This window comes from Lactuca virosa, chromosome 1, assembly GCF_052849685.1.
Source record: "Lactuca virosa cultivar CGN04683 chromosome 1, Lactuca_virosa_CGN04683_v6, whole genome shotgun sequence".
Taxonomy (NCBI): Eukaryota; Viridiplantae; Streptophyta; class Magnoliopsida; order Asterales; family Asteraceae; genus Lactuca; species Lactuca virosa.
The window spans coordinates 84,065,476-84,086,721 of record NC_136426.1 but is presented as its reverse complement, the minus strand read 5'-3'; the positions used below and the strand labels follow the sequence as shown (position 1 = coordinate 84,086,721).

General features: G+C 34.9%; 2 protein-coding genes and 1 long non-coding RNA gene across 3 annotated transcripts; 2 read left to right on the top strand and 1 right to left on the bottom strand.

Moving 5' to 3' along the window:
• Positions 1-12,612: 12,612 nt before the first annotated feature.
• Positions 12,613-13,783, top strand: LOC145149708 (LYR family of Fe/S cluster biogenesis protein). The gene is made up of 2 exons (XM_079075227.1): positions 12,613-12,783; positions 13,309-13,783. Exon 2 carries the CDS (start codon positions 13,364-13,366, stop codon positions 13,649-13,651), a length of 288 nt encoding a protein of 95 aa, XP_078931353.1. The 5' UTR covers positions 12,613-12,783; positions 13,309-13,363; the 3' UTR covers positions 13,652-13,783.
• Positions 13,784-17,231: 3,448 nt separating this feature from the next.
• On the bottom strand, positions 17,232-18,031 carry LOC145105451 (histone deacetylase-like protein). Its single transcript, XM_079042555.1, has 2 exons — positions 17,886-18,031; positions 17,232-17,696 (listed from the first exon to the last, which is right to left on the bottom strand). The coding sequence occupies exons 1-2, from the start codon at positions 17,978-17,980 to the stop codon at positions 17,351-17,353; spliced, it is 441 nt and encodes a 146-aa protein (XP_078898681.1). The 5' UTR covers positions 17,981-18,031; the 3' UTR covers positions 17,232-17,350.
• A 691-nt stretch (positions 18,032-18,722) lies between these two features.
• On the top strand, positions 18,723-19,633 carry LOC145149697 (uncharacterized). The gene is made up of 2 exons (XR_013730554.1): positions 18,723-19,197; positions 19,383-19,633. It is a non-coding gene; the product is annotated as an uncharacterized LOC145149697 (long non-coding RNA).
• Positions 19,634-21,246: the final 1,613 nt, after the last annotated feature.

Sequence of the window (21,246 nt, the reverse complement as noted above, 5' to 3'; positions counted from 1 at the left end):
TCAGTCAACCCCGACTTATACTGGCCACCAGATCCCCTTGTGAACACCATACTGAAAATGAACCAAAATATATCAGAAATGCCACAATTCATACCATTTCAACCAAAATAGAGAGACTAAACCCTCAGGTTTGTGACTACCTTGCTACACGTATGGGTCCTATTCTTTCAGTAGTACGGTCCCATACTACCTTCCACATATATATTCGTATTTGTCTCAATGGATCATCAGAAACTACCAAAAAGAATCCCAGAACTACGATACTTATACATAATATACTCAATCTCTCGAGAATGGGTAAACATTCCTTAGCTGGCCTTCTACACACACTCACCCAATATGTGTCACACCCCAAAACCGGAACGGCGGAAACGTTCTGGGGTGGAGGACGTCATGTTTAGTATCACAAGGCATGCATCATATTAATCAAAGTAATAAAAAACCCATTTCATTAGAAAGAAAGTGTTTACAAAGTATGTGGTTCACATAACATAGACTACAAAGTAAATAACAAAACAAAAAATGAAGCTATACTGCTCCATCTTCTGAATCCCAGTGCGCGTACCTGTCTACTGGTCTCCTGAGAATACAATTTATTTTGAAAGAGTAGATCAGCATTTAAGCTGGTGAGTTCATAAGATTTTAGTGATGTAAGTAAGTTGTAAGAAAGTTGTAGTAAGTTGTAAGTTCTTTTAGAAAAGTTCGTCTGTTCCTCCAGAAAATCCTATATTTCATGCTTTGATGAAAGATAAGTAAAAATGACTCTACAATCCTTTCTATGAGTACTAAATGGATACAAGTTATATAAAACCCAGAGTAAACAAACAATCGGTTGTGTGTATCTGCCCTAAGCCCACAACCAAACAAGGAACAGGAAATGAGGCGGAAGGCACACATCCCATTGGTTGTTAGATAATCGTTGTATATAACCCTGGCGTATACACTTGGTACTCATGGAGTTAACTGTAATAGTTCATTTATATTTGATGAAAAGATTCTTTAAGAAAACCCTTATTTCTTTTAGTAAAAATGGTAACCACAATGGTTCCTTCTATAATCACTTAGTTTATACTAGCTATATATAATCTAATATCGAACATATAGTTGATTGTGTAAATCTGCCATAAGCCCACAACCAAACAAGGAACAGGAAATGAGGCAGAAAGAACACATTCAACTACATATCAGGTATTAATTATATATAACCCTGATGTATAAACTAAGGTATTATAGAATTAACCACCTAAGGTCCTTTAAGTTATACTGGTTTAATAAAATGGATTAAACCCATTATTGGTAAGTTTCTAGTTTTGAATAACAAATGTTCTATTTGAAAAGTATGTTTTGTACTAGAAAACGGTGCATTGAATTAGTGTCCTATGACCTGACCCATACCTGGTACCCCTTATGATTACTTGGTGTATACGGAACATATATATATATATATATATATATATATATATATATATATATATATATATATATATATATATATATATATATATATATATATATATAGCTAAGACCGAATAGATAGCAGGTTGGGTGAATCTGCTCTAAGCCCACAACCAAACAAGGAACAGGAAATGAAGCGGAAAGCACACATCCTACTACCTGTCGGATCCGATTAATATATATTCCTGATGTATAAACTAAGGAATCATAAAGTTAGCATTATAGACCCCTTTCTACTGAATGTACTAGACTCGACTGTTCTTTTTGTCGTTTGAAAAGATATAAGTTTTCCCTAGTTTATAACTATCTTAACTCGAAAATAGTTTGCATTAACTTTCAAGTGGAACTGTCACAATATGAAAGTAATGGGAAAAATGTAAGTACACAGTTGTCTTTTAAATTGACAAACTGAAGTACTGATTACCTTAAAACAAGTTTGTTTTATTAAGGTCATAATGTGATGAATAGTACCCATACTATACGCTCTCCCTGCAAGAGATTCTGGGAACCAAACGCGACTTCAGCAAACAAATTGCTGAGCCGTGTAAATTCACATTAAAGTTATATGATCATGTATACCCAATTTACTATCACCTTTTGTTTAGAACAATGAGTTAGTGATTATTGGTATAATTAGATCCTGTTTTGTTCTTCTGCTATAGCATTTAGTATGTTCTTTCTGTTATAGTATCTTAGTATGTTCTTTCTGTTATAGTATCTTAGTATGTTCTTTCTGTTATCGTGTATTTTATCTACCTCCCTGTTTCTCTTTATAGTATGTTCTCTATGTTATCGTGCATTGTATCTACCTCCCTGATTCTCTTTATAGTATGTTCTAGTATCTAGTATGAACTGAACCCCTAAACTATACCTATTATAGTTTACTAGTATGTTTACTTGAACTGTTACTGAAAAGACTCATTTATCTACTAAGTTATGATTGTACTTTAAAAACGGAGTTTTATAAACTATAAAGTAACATAACTTAAAAAGAGTTTTTGAAATGTTTTGATCACTTATAAAAACATAAGCAATCCTTTGAAAGATGTTTATAACAAACAATTACACAACTATCACTGTGTTCAACTTGTATTCCCCCCCTTAAAAGCATTTAAAACAGTTTAAAGATTGATTATAGGGGTATGAACTCACCTTATGTGGGTGATTCAAATGAATATGCGCGTAAGGATGAGAAGTTCCACGAATGAAGTCCCGAGACACAAACGAGTCCTAAATGACATATAATGGCATATATTGGCATGGATATAGTGTTTAGAAGCAACCACATGCAAGGAAACACCTTTAGGGACTAGGAAACACTTGGACTAAGTGTTAGAATCACATGTGATTCATCTAAGGGGAGTGTACGACCACTAATTGGAGTGTGCAGCCATGGGTGTACGGCCATGGAGTGTACGGCCGTACACTCATGGTAACAAGTGCACAAAAGGGTCTTTTAATGATAGGGAAGCTTGTGGGACAATTACTCAACAAGTGTTGAAGCTAGGTTTGCATTTTGGAGGCCCCTTTAGGGGTGTTTTGAGGGGTGTACGGCCACACATGGGTGTACGGCCGTACACTCCTTATGATCTTGAGTTTTGGTCATTTTTAGGGTGTTAATCAAGTGTTCCTAACATGTAATAAGCATAAGGAAGGAGTACTTACACTTTGGAAGCTCAAAAGGGTTCACAATCACCAAGAACAAGTGTGTGTTCTTGGTGTTCTTGGTGTTCTTGGTGAAATGGATGAAGATTTGAAGATCTACCCAAAAGATGATTTGCAATGGATGAAATCAAAGGGTGTTTCTAGGTTAAGAAGAATAACAACAATCAAAACGGAAGAAAGGCTTACATTCTTGAAGATCGGGGTGAAAATCTTGATGATAGTTGAGAGAAAACTCGAGTTCTTGACTTGGAAACTGAAGAAATGGCTTAGGAATGAAGGGATATCACTCTTATGGAGGGGGTGTACGGCCGCACACACATGTGTGTACGGCCGTACACTCCCTCTAATGGAGTGTTCGGCTCGATTTCAACGCGAAGAACTTAAGCAACTCAATCCTATACTCAATGCTTGAATGTACTGAGCTTAGAACCCTTAAACAGACTCTAAACAATGCTAACTGATAGCAGAAACGGGTCTGACACTCGGTTGGATTGAATGGCTGAACTTACAAGGCAAAGATTTTGGGGTTGTCACAATATGACACTCCCAATACCCACTAAATAGCGCACCATGAGTACTACACACTCTCTAGGCCATCCTAGGATCCCCAGCTCACCCTGCCATCAGCTGCCGAAAGACCCCTATTGGTACCAGTTAACTAATTTATGAATACAATCACATGCAACATAACTTAAATAATCATAAATTAAAAGATTCAACCCTACAACGGTTGGACTCAGACAAGAGCTGCGTAATAGGACCAAATCCTTCACTCTAAGATTATTTAACCCATGCAGCATGTGACTTAACGTATTCAATTAGTAGTTAATTCACACCCAAAAGAGTCCTACAAACAACAAGCAAGCGGCATACGAGCATAAAAACTCTATAGGCATAAGGCATCAAAATTCAGGCAATTCTATCATGCAATTCCTAAAGATACCTACCCTACAACTAGCATGCAGTTCTATCCAAGCAAATAAAAATGTGTGTAACTTGGGGTATACTTTCATGCTCCGGATGATCGTACATGTCTACTCCTTCCTTGGTTACTTTTGAAAAAAATTTTGAAAACAAATTGGAAACTTTTGCAGATCCTTAGTTTGAGTCTGGATTCACACAAATGTTCGTCCTATTCTCTCAAACCAGAGCTCTAATACCAACTTGTAACATCCCGAAATTCAGAGTGAAATTTTCATTTTTTCAAAAACAATCCAACGGCCACAAATGTTTACAAAACATTATTTCCAAGAATAATAGTCACAATCAAAGTATCCCAAAATCCAAAATCGTAAAAACCAAGAGGATATGAACGGTTACGTCTTTGCTTTCCCACGATCGTCTGAAGTACCTGAAACAATAAACTGGAACTATAAGCCAACACTTAGTGAGTTCCTCCAAAGTATGACACAAAACATATAACATATACAATCATGCATGCTAGGTCTAATAAGTCATCGAACTAGAATACCTTCGGGTCCACAGCCATCAGGCTGGATTACTCCCGGCCTAATCAATAATTGGACTGGAATACCTTCGGGTCCACAACCATCGGACTGGATTGCCTCTGGCCCAATCCGTCATTAGACTGGAATACCGTCGGGTCCACAGCCATCAGGCTGGATTACCCCCGACCCAATTAGTCATTAGGCTGGAATACCACTATACAACGGGTCCAATCAGTCATCAGACTGGTATACCCTCAGGTTCATATCCATCGGGCTAGATTATCCCCGGTATGTTGGCTCACACATATAGAAGTAAAACCTCAACCCAAAACAGTACTATGCCGACATATGCAACAAATAAACATCTAAACAGTCAACATGCAATAGGCAGATCTAGAGATCACTATTGTATAACAACATTCCATATACTAGGATACATATCTAACAGGTCGCTACAGCATAACAACATCCTATATACTAGGATACAGATCTAACAGATCACTATTGTATAGCAACATTCCATATACCAGGATACAGATCTAATAAATCACTACATCATAACAACATCCTATATACCAAGATACAGATCTAACAGATCACTACCGCATAACAACATCCTATATACCAAGATACATAACCTAGTAGGTCGGCATTGTTGCCTTCGACTCACAAGTACAACGAGGAAAACTCACCTCTCAGTCTGAAAAGATATATGGATACACCACCGCTTTGTATACCAACTCTACAAGTCATATGTACAACAAATAGTGACCCTGTCTCAAACCATTGCTCAAATACCCAAAATACCCCTAGTTCAAGCTTGTTCAAACTCAAGAGACAAAGGAGAAACCGAGTTAACTCAGCCGAGTACGCCCAACATACTCAGCTTGTACACACGACATACTACACCTTGACCATATAACGAGGAGTTAACTACGTACGTGCAACGTACCATTAGGTACTCCCAACGTATGCGTCTGCCAGCTATCTTTTCTAATAAGTGCTTAATCCATCAAGCCCTTTCGTCTAAAATCCAGATCTAGTCCTCAAATTATGTTCTTAATCATAAAGTTTACAACTTTAGGATCTTGCATGGCTATAAAGTGCCCAATACCAAAAACCCTAACTCCTCAACTCATTAAAACATCATAGTCCATGCATGGAAGGAAACTAAGGACCAATATTACATTTTTTTGACTCTAAACACTCCAAAACGACTGAAAGGGCAGATCAAATGATTTAGACTAGACCATACTTATAAACACCAAGCTTATGGGACCAAAATGAACACAAATCCATGGATAACAAGATCTAAGCAAAAACCTCATCAAAGTTAGAGTTTTTTACCTCCACGTGAAGCTTGATGGCAAGGTACTTATAGATCCAAAGTGCTTTACTCTCCTAAGATGGTCTGTTATCTTTCTCCTTCCTTCAAAGACTGTTGGGATTAAAACCCTAATTGTGATTTGATGAACAAGATGCAGAAAATAAGAACAAACACAAATATGAAGATATGTCGAATGATCACTCGATTTATTGAAAACATGTGGAATAAATTACACTTTCAAAATAGACTAAAGAATCTAACTCTACATAAGTAACCTCACAACGTGGCGGCTACATTTTGCCTCACTCTTAACCCTAATTATGAATAATACATGACTATTTATAGGGAAAAGACAAGTCTTGGGATTTTAACCTACACTTCATCAAAGGGACCCATTGCCATCATCCATGGAGTACTTTGAAACCCTACAATCTCCCCCTCAAAGTATGGAATGGATGACAATGCTTTAACTTCCAAAACAAGCATCTAGCAAATAAGAAAAGATCTTGCAACGAGGAATATTTGAAGCAATCCACGAATCTTGATTCTTCAATAGTCTTCAACCACGGGTTCTAGGATATATATAAAAACCAAGCACTGAAGTAATGTTTTTAAACTTCATTTTCTGATGTAATCCCAAAGATCTTCAATAAAGCCAAACCCGCCATAAAAACCTATTTCAGAACAAAGAAACCAAATCACTTCTTGTCTTTGAAGAGCTCCCCCTCCAACTCACAATGATCTTCAAATAAGCTAATGATATAAGCCACCAAAAATTATCATGGAACAACCCAAATTTTAAGATTCGTAACGCCACTTGATCGAGAAAATACTAGAAGTCGGAGATATAAAAAGTCCTTAGAAGAGCTCGATGAAGAACTGCTACTGTAAAGGATACTTTTCCGTAAAAGCTTTAGAAGAGCTCGATGAAGAACTGCTACTGTAAAAGCTACCTTCAGAATTCCACCACAAGCTTTATCAAAAATCTTCAAATTTGAAAAGTCACAAATCCAATTTCGAATGGCCATACCAAATTCTCCCCCGATTTATAATAAAAAACGTGATTATAAAGCCTTCAAATGGTCATGCGAATGATCTTGAATGGATAAATAATTACCGTGCTCCCTCGTGACAAAATGATATACACAATGAAGTATAAAATCCGAAAAAGTCGTGAAAATTTGACGTTATCACGAAAAACGACTTTCCGAACCGCCAAGACTTGATGGAATCCATAATTTTCTGTTCACGAAAAAATATGTGCGTTAAAAAATCCAAAACTGTTCACCAGCCCTTAAATTTGCAAACTTTTCGAAAAAACAGGCTGAAACTGTCACACTGCTGAAAGTCAGGGACTGAAAATGTAACTCTACATCAATTTCCCCCTTTAATTGTAACAGTTTTCTGGAAATGGACCAAAACTGCCAAGCTATGAAAACAACATGGACCAAAAGTGTCAATTCGCTTTAGTTGCAGGGACCAATAATGTAACTTAATATCTTCTTCCTCATTTAGACGCAGATGAATGAATGCGACTAGAACGGACAACAACTTGCGATTGAAATACGAATCCAGGAAATTACCAACCCCCGAATTAACCTTCGTTCCGAGCACAAAGATTCATACCGATACCAAAGCGAATCCAAGTTCGTTCCAAGTTCGTTGATACAAAAACGAAACCATGTTCGTTCCGAGCATCACGATCCGAATCCGATTTCATGACCTTTCGCTTCAAATCAATAGATAACAGAACAAAAGCGAAACCTTAGCCAAATCGAATCCAATCACAGGTTCACTTTCTGTCCTCCCCTCTTTCGTTCCAAGCACAATCACACGAACCCAAGTTCGTTTCAAGTTCGTCGATTATACCCCAAAGCGAATCTGTTCTAGATGCGAAAACAAGGCAACCCCGATCAATCATTCATTTAGAGCCCTGAGTTGTGAATCACCAGCAACAACGAATCCAAGCCCAGATTCGCTACGAACCATAGTCAGAGAACGTTCGTGGGTGAAGAACGAGTGTGATCCCAAGATCCAATACCGAATCCAAGCCGTTCACAGGTAGTGAATCCATTCACAACTTTGACTTTTCGATTTTGACCGTTGTTCATCCCAGATGAGATCGATTCGTTCGCAGTATATGTAACAACCCAAATCACAATCAATTTTGACTTTGAGGTATGACCATACTTCCGATTTAAGCACCAACATTCCAAACATAGGCTCTACTCCGATTAATACCAAAGATGATTCAAGATCCAACTTTGACCCCTTATCTCCTTAGAACCGATTTATGTTCAAACAAAGTGATTTTGCAGTTTCGTTTTAACCATTTCGATCTGATTTTGACTTCCAAGGTTGACCATTCAAATTGATTATCGACAAATATCAAGTTCAACATTTCTCAGATTGATTTCAAGATCAAACGATTTCTCTAATTAAATTCATCACTATCCTCATCAGTTCTTGACTTCACAGAACGATAAAAAATCGATATTCGATATAAAAACTTGAATGAACAGATTGAATTAGTTCAAACATAAAATCAATTAATATGATTAGAATCGATTTTGATCACAGATGATTCGATTAGCAATAAACGATTTCATGGAATGATAGATCAATGAACAAAAATCGATCTTGGTTGGATCAAAAACGATACGAACAACAGTCGAAACTATGGGCTTTGGGAATGGATCATGAATAGTAACATACCAATTATTTGGGCCAGATTAAAATAGTAGAATCGTTATTGATATTGGGCGAATTAACAAACGGATCCAATCATGAATACGAACAGTAAGACGAATCAGATTAAAAAATATACCAGATGAACAGTGGAAAATATCATAAATCTTCATGAACAGTTGCTTGAACAGAAAAATTGATTCCAAGACACCAAAACACCAATAATCTTCAATAACTTGTGCAGAAAATCATCAAATCAAGAACCGATACTTCAAAAATCGATAGATGTTCAAAGACCCGCTCTGATACCACTTGTTGGGATTAAAACCCTAATTGTGATTTGATGAACAAGATGCGGAAAATAAGAACAATCACAAATATGAAGATATGTCGAATGATCACTCGATTTATTGAAAACATGAGGAATAAATTACACTTTCAGAATAGACTAAAGAATCTAACTCTACATAAGAAACCTCACAACGTGGCGGCTACATTTTGCCTCACTCTCAACCCTAATTATGAATAATACATGACTATTTATAGGGAAAAGACAAGTCTTGGGCTTTTAACCTACACTTCATCAAAGGGGCCCATTGCCATCATCCATGGAGTACTTTGAAATCCTACAAAGACACCACAAAGCACACTTTCAAGCTCAAAATGCACACAAAAGGAAATAAGGTTTACTTGGGATGAAAATGGGGATGGAGGCTGATGAATGAAGGGGTCTCAAAGAGTTAAGGATGTTTAAATAGGGTCCAAACCCTAAAAATTAGGGTTTGAGTCTCTTCCATATACTCCCAACGTACCAAGCGTACGCCCAACGTACGTGATCAAATCCGGATTTTCATTTAAATGCCATTCGTGACCAATTTGCAAACAATTCTCATACCAAGGGTCAAAATGTAAATACCTAGAAATCGAGGTGTTACATGTTCATATGAACCAAACGTGTTTGCTTTTCTTATTTTTTTCCTACTCATGACTGTTGTTTGTTGTTAATATATTTTGAACTTCTTTTTGTTATTCTTGGGATGAACATTAGTAGTGATCTATATCAAAAGGACCCATAATCCAACACATATATTCTAACCGAGTAGTAATATACTAGCAACCAGAGCAAAGGTGGGATGGAGCCAAGACACACTTGAGTCCAAAGTTACATCGAGGCAAAGAAAGCTTCCTGTCTAATTTGAAATAAGGATAACATGCCACCCACGATCACCTGCAAAAATATATATGATAAAAGTATATAAATCATACATATGGACATATATTGTCCCCCTCTTCAACACTACAAATACCTCTTCCATAGAAGTTATCACCAAGTAAAAATTCACTCCCAAATTCTTTCTAAAATTCTAATAGAGTCTCTCGAGTAATACACTCTAACTTTGACATTATAGTATAGTCCCAAGTTGCGCCTAAATTACGGCTGGCCATAGTTCCTCCTTTATGATCAATAGGTATCAGAGCATCCAAATTAAGTAAGAATACTCTAGTTTATAATCAGTCTCACCTCAAGCCTTTCCCTCGAGGACTTGGTTTTATAAACATTATGTTTTAACAATGAAAAGGATACATATAGTCGTGGAGGATGCGTTAGAGCAGTGTTGTTTTTGTGGCATCAATATTGAGGATGGTGATTTTCGGCTATCATACCTTTTTTATGCGGATGATGCCATATTTTTTGGTGAGTGGAATCGGGATAACATCCTTAATTTAATTGATATTTTTTATGGATTTAGGTCTTCATGTTAACTTGTACAAGTGTAACCCTTTTGGCATTGAAGTTACAAACAATTTGGTGGAACAATTTGCTTCCGTTGCTGATTGCAAAACGACGAAACTCCCATTTTCTTATCTTGGTCTTCTGATGGGAGTTATTATCTCTCGTTCTACATAGTGGAAACCGATTACTGACAGTTTTAAGAAGAAATTGTCGACTTGGAAAATAAAGCTTTTGTCCTTCGATGTTCATTCTATGTTGCTCAAGTCGGTGTTAGGATCTTTAGGGATTTATTACATGTCTTTATTTTGAATGTTGGAAATTTTAATAAGTCCATTGAGAAGTTGAGATAAAGTTTTTTCTGGGGAGAAGGGGGTATGAAAGAAAGCTTCATTGGGTCAAATGAGATCTTATTTTAGCTAGTAAGGAAACAGATGGTTTTGAGATCAGTTCTTTAGATGCAATTAATAATGCACTTCTTTTTAAATGGAAGTGGCGTTTTTTTAAATAATCTAGATGACTTGTGGTGTAAGGTTGCATGGTCCTAATGATGGGTTAAGGGGTTCAGTTGATAACTCCATTATAAGGGGTAGAGTTTGGGCAAAAGTTGTTGGCATAATTAATTAACCACACGACAAAGAGATTATTCCGCGATATGTTGTTCAATGAGTTATCGATAATGACAGTTCTACTTTATTATGGAAGATCATTGGATCGGTGATAATCCTTTAATGACTCAGTTTCCAATATCGTTTGCCTTAGAAACAGAGAAAGACTGCTCTATTAATTAGAGATGGGATGGTACTGACTGAAGATGGTATTGGTTTCGTTCCATTACTTCTTGAACCATATACGACCATTTTCAACAACTTTTAGATATTCTTCGTGATTTTCACTTAACGGGATTCAGGAGGTAAACAAAGATAGAATTTGGGAGTGTTGGATTATTTCACAGTTATGAAAGTCAGAAGGCGTATTGATGACATTATTCCTCCAATGGGTAATGTCCCTACTAGATGGTTAAAATTCATTCCTCGTAAAGTTAATGTATTTTATTGGAGAGATTGTTTAAATAGACTACTCACATGTATAAATTTAGGCAGTAAAGGTCTTGACATTCCTTCAGTCATTTGAGGATGGTGTGATGTGATCATCCTGAGTTGCTTCCACCATTTTGAATTTTATTAGTAGATGGCGTGATGTGATCATCCTGAGTTTTCATGCTATTCAAGATGTCGTGGATTGGATTGAGGCTTCTCGACTTTCTAAAAAAAACAAGTAAGTGTTGGAGTCGATAATTGCTATCATGTGGTGATTGTTGTGGAATTTTTCGTAATAACACTCTTTTTATGGGCAAAAGGTTAAAAGGAATTGAGTGACTGATTGATCGAGTATTTTTATGATTCGATAGTGAATAGGAATAGAAAATTAGTATTAGTAGAATGTCTTGACATTTAAACCCTATTTTTTTTTTCCGATGTAATTTTTTTTAGCTCTCCACTAACTTTTTTTTAATAAAATCTTTTAGTTGTTCGATCTTTTTTGTAGTTACGATTTTCATTTGTACAGGACCTATATCATTATCGAGAAAAAATATTGCATAATATAATGACTCATTGTATCACTACACAATATCGGAAATGAATGTTATATTAATGCAACTACATAAAACCAAAAAGAAACGGAAACTATAGAACTTGAAATGGTTGTTGATGTTGATGTTCGGTTCCAAACATTTTTGGTCTGAAATTTAAAAAAATAAAATAAATAAGCGACAAGGAAATTTGTAATGAACTTCAAAATGCATTAATTAAACATTTATGGGATGCATATGTTATTTCAAAAAGTAATTTAAATTAACTGGTATTTAAATTTGTATGTTTTCAAATATAGAATGAATATAATGTTTCTTTAGTAACGTACTAACACAATGTCGTAATTTTAGTTTTAAAATTATTTACAACATAAATTATTTTTCAAAATGAACTAATTAACTTTAATATTATTAATTTAGATATTAAACAATTAAATTGTAAGGTATAATATATTGATAAAGTTATTATAATATTAAAATATATTTTCAGTGTTAACCGTAAACTTTTAGTGTTGAAAAAAAATATTAGTGTAAAATTTACTTCAAAATAATATCGATTTAAGTGTTAAGGTTGATTGGTCTTTTTTATATAATAAAAAAATAAAGAAAAAGCCAAAATTTTAATAAATAGAATGGCCTCGATTAATCATACATTTCGCCTTATTGGCAGCTGAAGCCCAAACGCACAGTGGACTGGATTCACACCTTGTGTAATTCAGCCCAACAACCGCCGATCGCCCTCCCCCCTCCGGAGCTCCGACTCCGTGGCCATATTTTGGTCCACGAAAGATGTTCTCAGTTTAGCATCTGCTCCAAGGTTTATACCAGACGACGAAGCAGAAATTCCTCAATCGATTCTAATCGCTCTTTTAAGGTTTGGCTTCTCTTTGTTCTCTATTATCTAATTGACATTATTAGCTCGTGTTGCCTTTTGATTTTCAATCTTTGCTGAATTTGTACCAGAGCAGCCTCGATTTTTTGTTTTCACCTCCTTGTTTCCTTTAAATTCCGACATTTAGCGGATTATGTAGGTGTATAATCGAGTTCTTGGATGCTGAAGATGTAACTAATTTCAATTTCTTTTTGGTGTTTGAGTTTAAACTCGAATTAGTAATCCCAAATGTATTTGTATATATGTATATGTATGATTCCCAATGCGCCAAAAAACTTGGTATTAAAAACATCAGATTTAGGGTATATAGAGTTCCTTCAAAGAAAACTTATTGATAATATAAACCTAAAATTGTTCAATTGTCTTCTCAATTCACTTTGTAATTGGAGATCCAAACACCCCCATGAACTATGCTTGTTAATGGAGATTCATTAGCTGCAAGTTGATCTTAACAAATCTGTATTCATTTTACACAATCCAATGAAAGTCTTTTTTATTGGTATACAGGGAACATTTCAAAAAGGGAAAAGGTGAAAGTATTGATTATTGAAGAGAAGATGCAATGGGAGGTTCAAGGGCACAAAAGTTATCTGGTATTCAGAAGCAAGTTCTTTCCCTATACAGATGTTTTCTCAGAACAACACGTTCTAAACCAACAGAAAACCGGGCCCACATGGAATCAATTATATCAGGTGAATTTCGTAAGAATTCAAAACTTATAGATCGCAAAGATTTCCTACATATTGAGTACTTGCTTCGTAGGGGTAAAAAGCAACTTGATCAACTTAAAACTGTTGATTCTGTTACCTTATCTTCATCTAATCTAGACTCTACAAAAACAACATCATAATCACTTCTACCTCTTCTTTGTATCTGAAATAAATTTAAAGAAAGATAGCATACAGTTATGTTTCTGATTGGTTTAAGCTGGATTTTGTATTAAATGAGTATGTATAAGACATGGGTTCATGTGTTACATTGAGTTTAGAACTTTTTATGAGGTTTTAACATTGATCAGTTATCAAACTAGTTAATTTGGTTTAAGGGTGTAACTCTTATTCAAATATATTTCAGGCTTCCTATTCCTCCTTCATTTTTGTTTCTGTGTGATTTGTCTAAAGTGGATTTCTATAGTTAAGTTGTAATTTTGGTAGGGCACATTAGGTGTTTGATAAAATGCCAAAACAAAGTAATGCTATCAGTTGGAAAGATGGTTTGTTTTTAATGTTTTCTGTGTAGCATTCACCATAAAATTTCATAACTAGATATGGCGGACCTTGAGTGCTGTAATGGCTGGCATTAGCAATTACAAAAAAAAAATGTGAATTTCTTAGAATGTTCGAATTTAACAAATGTATGTGAACTTGTTTAATAATATGTTTAGTTATTATGCTCATTTAAACTATTAATCGTGATGTGGTCATATACATTTCGGACTTGTGTTATGTTATATCAAACTACTTTTTTTCTGACCAAAAAATTCATTTTGGATTTTGGACCAAGTATTTCGGATAGGAAAAGAAACTTCTTCCAAAATTTCAAGAACATGTTTGAAATCCGAAAAACAAGTGCGATATGTTGAGAAAATGCTTTGTTTTTTCTATTGAAATCCATCTTTAGAAACGAATACACAACCTTTAGCTTTGAACAATCGACGTTTATTAAAGATTGTCAAATCTTAGATGATCCTTTAATGCTTAACGAGATTCTTGAATGACATTGAATTGCGTCATTCTGGTAAATTGATTTTAGTTTTTGATAGATTTTGCTTATACGTTTAAAATGGCAAAAAATAAGCATCTTACATAATATTGACTTTGTAGTTTCTTTAAATCAAGGTGTAATTTAGTTTCTATCCCTAATAGAAGACTCTAATAAGTTAAAAGAACACAATTGATAAAAAATACTTATTACGAAAATCAACTTTTTTTTAATCCAAATACTTAAAATGTTTTGTGCATATTGTCGATGTCAAATTACAATATGCTAATAAACACTTTAAATAAACAATCTTAAACACCCCATAATGCATGTCTCATATGTGATGAGACAACTTATCGGTAAAACATGTTTATTAATTAATAAATGTGGGTTTATTAAACCAAGTATTTAGGCCATGCGGAGTGGGCTTGACATTGAATCAGTAGGAGCTGTGTCTGCTCGGCAAACATTTATACCCTCAGCTCGGCATGCCGAGCTCGATAGTCCAACTCGGTAACAGTCTGTCATGTCTCTGTCCTCTCTTGCTACACTATATATCTTCCCATTCTCTCTTCTTCCCCAACACTGCAAAACTCACCCTTTCCTTGCTGGAGTTAAGGTGGAGTCCGACATGTCCGACACCATTCCTCTCAGCCTTATAGACATCTAAGTAGGCCTGGCAATGGAGCGGGTTTTGACCCTGATCCGATCCAAACCCTTAATAATTATGTGGGTTTGGATCATAGTTTTTGATCCGTTTACCCGTTAACGACCCGTACCCGCTAACCTTTTATTAAAAGGGTCGGGTATGGATCATCACTGATCCGTTCCGTTTATGACCCGCTCCGTATAAATTTTAGAATTATAAATTTATATTTTATAGAACCTAAAGTTTACTTTTAATTCTAATCGAAAGTCCAAAGAGAAAAGACCAAAGACTAGATTGTTTTTACATAAGAATCAATGACTCGACTTCTAGACTTTCAGTATTCTAACAAGAAAAATGATGTCATTTCATTTATTTTTCATCAACCAAACAATCATTTATCAATCGGAAGAAAGTGTAAAATTTTTATTCTCTATCAATGCAATCGACGGTCAAAAACCAATCAGAAGTTACTACGAAAATGGCTTTAATTCCAATCGAAAGACGTCGAGTACGTAATGTGTTATTTAAATCAACATCTATTTTATTTAATAAATATTATTTTGAGGTTTAAGTAAAATGCGTTTGATTATTCAAAAAACTTACGGGTTACGTGGCGGGTTTGGATATCTGTTGATTCGACGGATAAGGGTATGAGTTTGATTTTTCAAAACCATGCGGGTTTGGATCGGAATTTGAAATGTGTTAAATGAGTTTGGATCAAGGTTGATTCGCTCCAAACGCGCCCATTGCCAGGTCTACATCGAAGCCTAAAATGTAAAAGAAGAAGTGATAAACTAATAATAAAGCTATACAAACACTAACACCAAGGAAAGTAATACAAAAGGAAGTATTGTATACCATTATTGCCTTATTGTACATGTAACGACCACCTATATAAAATGAAAGCGAAATGAAAAACACAAGCAAACAAATGTTAATCAAATTTTTTGCAATCCTTTCGAATAATGCCCAAAATTATGACTAGTGATTTAAAAGCTTGTGCTGAATAACACGTAATTGGGTCAAAAAACGACGTAGCATCAACATCTTGTAAAAGAGTCATCAACTAGACAACCACAACTTCATCGTGGACCAAGATTGGCTCTTGGCTGGGGTGAAGCTTCTATTCTTGTACTACATGTACTTAAAATTTACAAGCTTTTGTACTACGACTTATTTTCCTTCACCAACCCAAATATTCTCTCTTTAAAGATATTTGTCAATTATTAATCATTATTGTCATTAATGGTATGATATAATCATAAAAACATGTTTGTGACTTACAATTAATATTATATATTTGAATATGTGGTTAGAAGTAAAAAGATATAGTGACAATTTATGAAGTCTGCCCATCTTAATAGAAGTAGTATTTCGTTGTCTAGAATATGTGATGGAAATTAATATCTTTCCACCAAACATGGTTCAAATTTCGCTGATAATTGAGTTCATATATAATGTTAATTCATCAAGTTTGATTATTCATTCAAAGTCATGTAATTATTATTTTATGAAATACAAATTATTATAACAATAGTAATTTATATATGAATTTTTGTTATGTAATTACACGGCTGCATCCACTACTAGAAAAATAACATATATATTTCGTGTTATAAAGGGTTAAGATAACATACAAATGTCTGTCATTAAAGTCTCAGTTGTAAATAAAAGATAATGCGCGCCCATTGACATAGATGCACAAGTATTTCATGTCGGGAGAACGATTTGTCTTTTATAAAGATATTCTTAAAACATGTTTGTTTTGTGTATTTTCATGTGACATAGTCAAATAATGATATGTTTAAACTGATTCGTAAGGTATCCATCAAATCTTTTTGTAAAAAGATCGTAAGGTATTTTTGACATATTGACATTTTGGCATAGAAAACACGTTTAATTTACATGTCACAAAGAATATAAAAACATTTTCATGCATGCATGGAAAGTAAATTAACCCGATACCTAAACATCTAAGTCCATTGATTGCACACGATTTCAAAAATGGCCTCCTAATGTTTTCTTTTAACGAGTAATTAATTAATTTGTTGTCCATTTCATAATTTAACAAGACTTGTGGTATCGGTAAGAATAGGTCGAATATTATTTCAATCTAAGTATATGATGTGAACATGTATTTTGTATGATATTTACAAAAGTATATAAAAAATGTAACATTTTTAAGTGATCAAGAATCTTCTACATAGAGAAACAAGCACTGCTGGCGGCGGTGATGGTGGTGGGGGAAGCTTTAACCGGTGGAGCAACTCTTGAATGATCATCACCAATTTCCTCCCATCTCCGCCTATGAAATGGCCGTGGAAGATCTTCCGGCACAATTGTCTCCAATGAATTCAACTGCCATGCCGGACATATTCTCTTACCACTCCACCGCTTCCCTTTTATCTTGGACGCCACCGCCTTTGACTCAATGGCAACCGCGTAGTCATGGTTATTTACAACTATGCCCTCCACTTGTAGTCCAATTATCACACATGCCATTCCAACTACGCATTGATTCTTCCAAGAAACCTCCTTCTTTGGTCTACACAAACACAACCCAAAAAAGTCAACACAAAAATAACTTTAAGTCCAGCAGGCGTATGTTAGAAGAGATGTGTGTCGTGTGCTAACGTGCACAGATTTGGGAGGGCAGGTTTTATAAAGACACGTGTTCTTATAGTTGGATCAACGGCGGCTGATGCGTCGACAGAGGTAGGTTAATTTGACATACCTGACGGATGACGGTGGTTGACTGGTGGATGTGGTGGCCGGAGGAACTGTGGGTGGCCGTGGGTTGAAACAGCAGCTGGTTGTCATCATCACCATCTTTCTCTCCAAAAGTTTAATGGAGATGTGATCATGTCTATAAAGCCTTTTATTAGGATTTTTTAGGAGTTGTGATCTCATAGTTCGCCCACGTGGGTTGGACCCACTTAACGATTGACCCACAGATGTGAAAATGTTTTTTGTAACAAGTTTAAACTCTAAACAATTGGATACTTATTTTTCTTAATCATAAAAACATATTATATTTTTGTAGTTTAAATTAAATTAATTAATATAAATAATCAGTTTAATATAAAATAAGAAGTAAATCGTGCAATTTTGATAAAAGAAAATATATATATATATATATTTAAACCTTAATAGCCGTAACAAAAACGTTACTTGCGGTATTTCAACACTTCTATTTTAATGGCGTGTGGGCTTATTCGATGGAGACCACGGGAACAGGCTTGCACGTTTCCTTTTAAAGTGGAGCATTTATGTGCATAAAAACTATATATACGAATCAATATATCTATTTTTACGTTGGTTACTTATCTTCCATAAAAATGACAAAAGATTATGAGTATTTATATTAAAATTATTGTGATCGTGATTGCTGGGTTTTGTTCATATTTGTTTATTTATCTTTTTTGGAATTTGGTGGGTTTTCATCTACTCTTGATGACTTTGGGATCTTTTATTGATCGATGGATATTTAAATATTTTGATTTTATAGATATAATATATCTAGTTTATTTCTTAAAATTTTCTAATCTTCAATTAATGGAAGTTGATTGTTGCAAAGTAGCCAAAAACAATACTGGAATTGTAAAAATAAATCTTGAAAAACGAAATATGTCATTTAACAAGTAGTTCAGGGACTAGTTTCGGAAAAACTAAATTCAGCCTTATAAACCCCATCTCACTAATGTCTCCGCCGATCTGGACCTTCCGGTGGGAGGCGATCGGAGAATTCGTGAATAGCCTGCCGGCGTCAGTCCACGCCATACCATATTCTTCCGATCTTTGCCTCCATTACTGCTGTAGCCAATGATTTTTGCGTAATTTTATTTAGTTCGTTTGATTGTAACTTTTACTCGATAACTGGTACAATTTCCAAAATATTACGCAAAAATCGTTGGCTATCAGAAGATATCGGAGCAAAGATTAGATGGATTTTTTGGGTTTGGCTTGGGTTGACTTCGTCAGATTCATCTGTAGAACACAAAGATTATCTTTAGAGGAGCTGTTTTCCCCGATCTAAACAGACCAAGGTATATTTATCTGGAACATTGATTTATCGTAGTGTGTTTTGTTGAATAAAAATAGCCTGAATGTAATTGATATACTATTTAATTTCTTCATGTTTGTGTATGGTTATGCATCTCCTTGATTGGTTCTGCATATGATCTTATCTATTCCAGTTTTTAACCCATGAAAATGATTTGCATTTCTGTAGGATTTTCTTTTTGGGGATAGAATCCATAGAATCTTGTGTTCTTCTACTGATTGTTGAAAAATGATATCTCCAACTTCCTCAGATAAGATTACATGAACACATATAGTTATATGAATCGGAAATCTTTTATTTTCTGGAACATATAGATTGCCTTGTATTATATGTTACATGGAAATCATGAGTATAGTATAAGTGTATAACTATCAAGCCTTGAACTGTTGAACATCACCTAAATGCTTACTTTTTTTTTTTTTTTTTTTTTTTTTTTTTTTTTATGTTCGATACATGCTAAATAAATTATTATACAAAAAGTTCATCTATGAATAAAGGTTCAATGCGATCTTAATAGTATAGCACATGTGACATGTTGAGGAGAAGAACCTGATTCATAAATCCAAACTTGCTTTCCATCTATTCTGTTCATTTTTGCTTCATCTTCCCTGATTACAACTCTATGAGAGTAATCATTCCACCTCCTTGAATCATATCACCTCATTCACATTCACATTCACATTCACATTCTCCAATTTTTATTATTGATTTTAGTGTCATCCGAGCATTTGGTCTCTTACCATTTTAAATATTACATATACAAATTTAGTTTGTTGCTTCAGTCTTTGTGCTTGAGAACTCAAAGTTCCATCTTGTAGCATTGAAGTTTGGGAAACACCGGCATAGGGTCGAATTATCAATTAAGGAAAGTGAACTCTACACTCTAAATATCATCAACTCCCTTTTCTCCCTCCATATCTAACAGTTTTAAAGCCATATCTAAAAAAAGACCACGTTCTATTTCTAGTTGCTTAATTCCCTCATCTAACGTTAGACTCAGAAAGTTACCTAGAAGACACAATGGTCATAGTTGGTTAACTTTTGTATAAATACTTGAGTTTTCTCATTTGTCTTCACTGTTAAAAATTAAAAATTTGCCTCTAAATTTTTTCTCTATCTAGATATAGTAGAATATTTTTTTAGCTACTATTTAACCACTTGTAAAAAGTAGGTCCTCTCCTAGGAAAATTCCTTGAAACTCACAATTGATACAAACAAACAAAAACAACAAAAAGTAAGCATCAGTGAATGATAAAATATTTCTACACGGATTGTGACTTGTCCTCTTTGATTTAGTATAAGTCACGAACACACACACACACACACACTCATACACACAGTTAAGGCAAAATGGGTGGCAGGGTGACTGTGTTTGAAAACAGGGCAGCAGTAGATATGGAAATTCGAGTGTTTGTTCCACCTGCCCGGCCTGACCGATACCGGATGATCATTAGGGTCAAACCAGGTGAGGTCAGAAAAGTGTTGACCAAAAGGTTATGCAACTGGAATGAGTATTTCCCTTTCCCTAGTGAAAAAACTGATCATAATCATATCTTTCTCATGGTTTTCATGGATGGGACTTACACGGGTGTCACTTTGCTTCCATGGGAAGTAAAGAAATACGCAAAAATCATTGGCTATTATGTGGATGACTGCCACGTCATCCTAAAAGGTGTTAGATGCACCTTCGCTACCTTCTTCAGACTCAAGTAAAGACTACTTCTGGTATTTTCAGACGAAAATTAAGACGGATTTGAAGCTTGAAGCTATGTATCATTTCAATAAAGTGTATGTTTCTTTTGCTGTCTCATATATAAGTTGATGTGTTTATGTTGTCAACGTTTTGTGTTTAAATGGCTATGGAATGCATATTTCAAGCTTTATGCTTGATACTTCTTGATTCATAATACGGGGTAATTTTACTTTAATTATTTTTTTTTGGGAAATCTTCGGAAAAGTCCTAATATTTCACCATAATTTACCAAAAAGTCCCAAACTAAAACTGACTTATGAAAAAGTCTTGATTACCGGA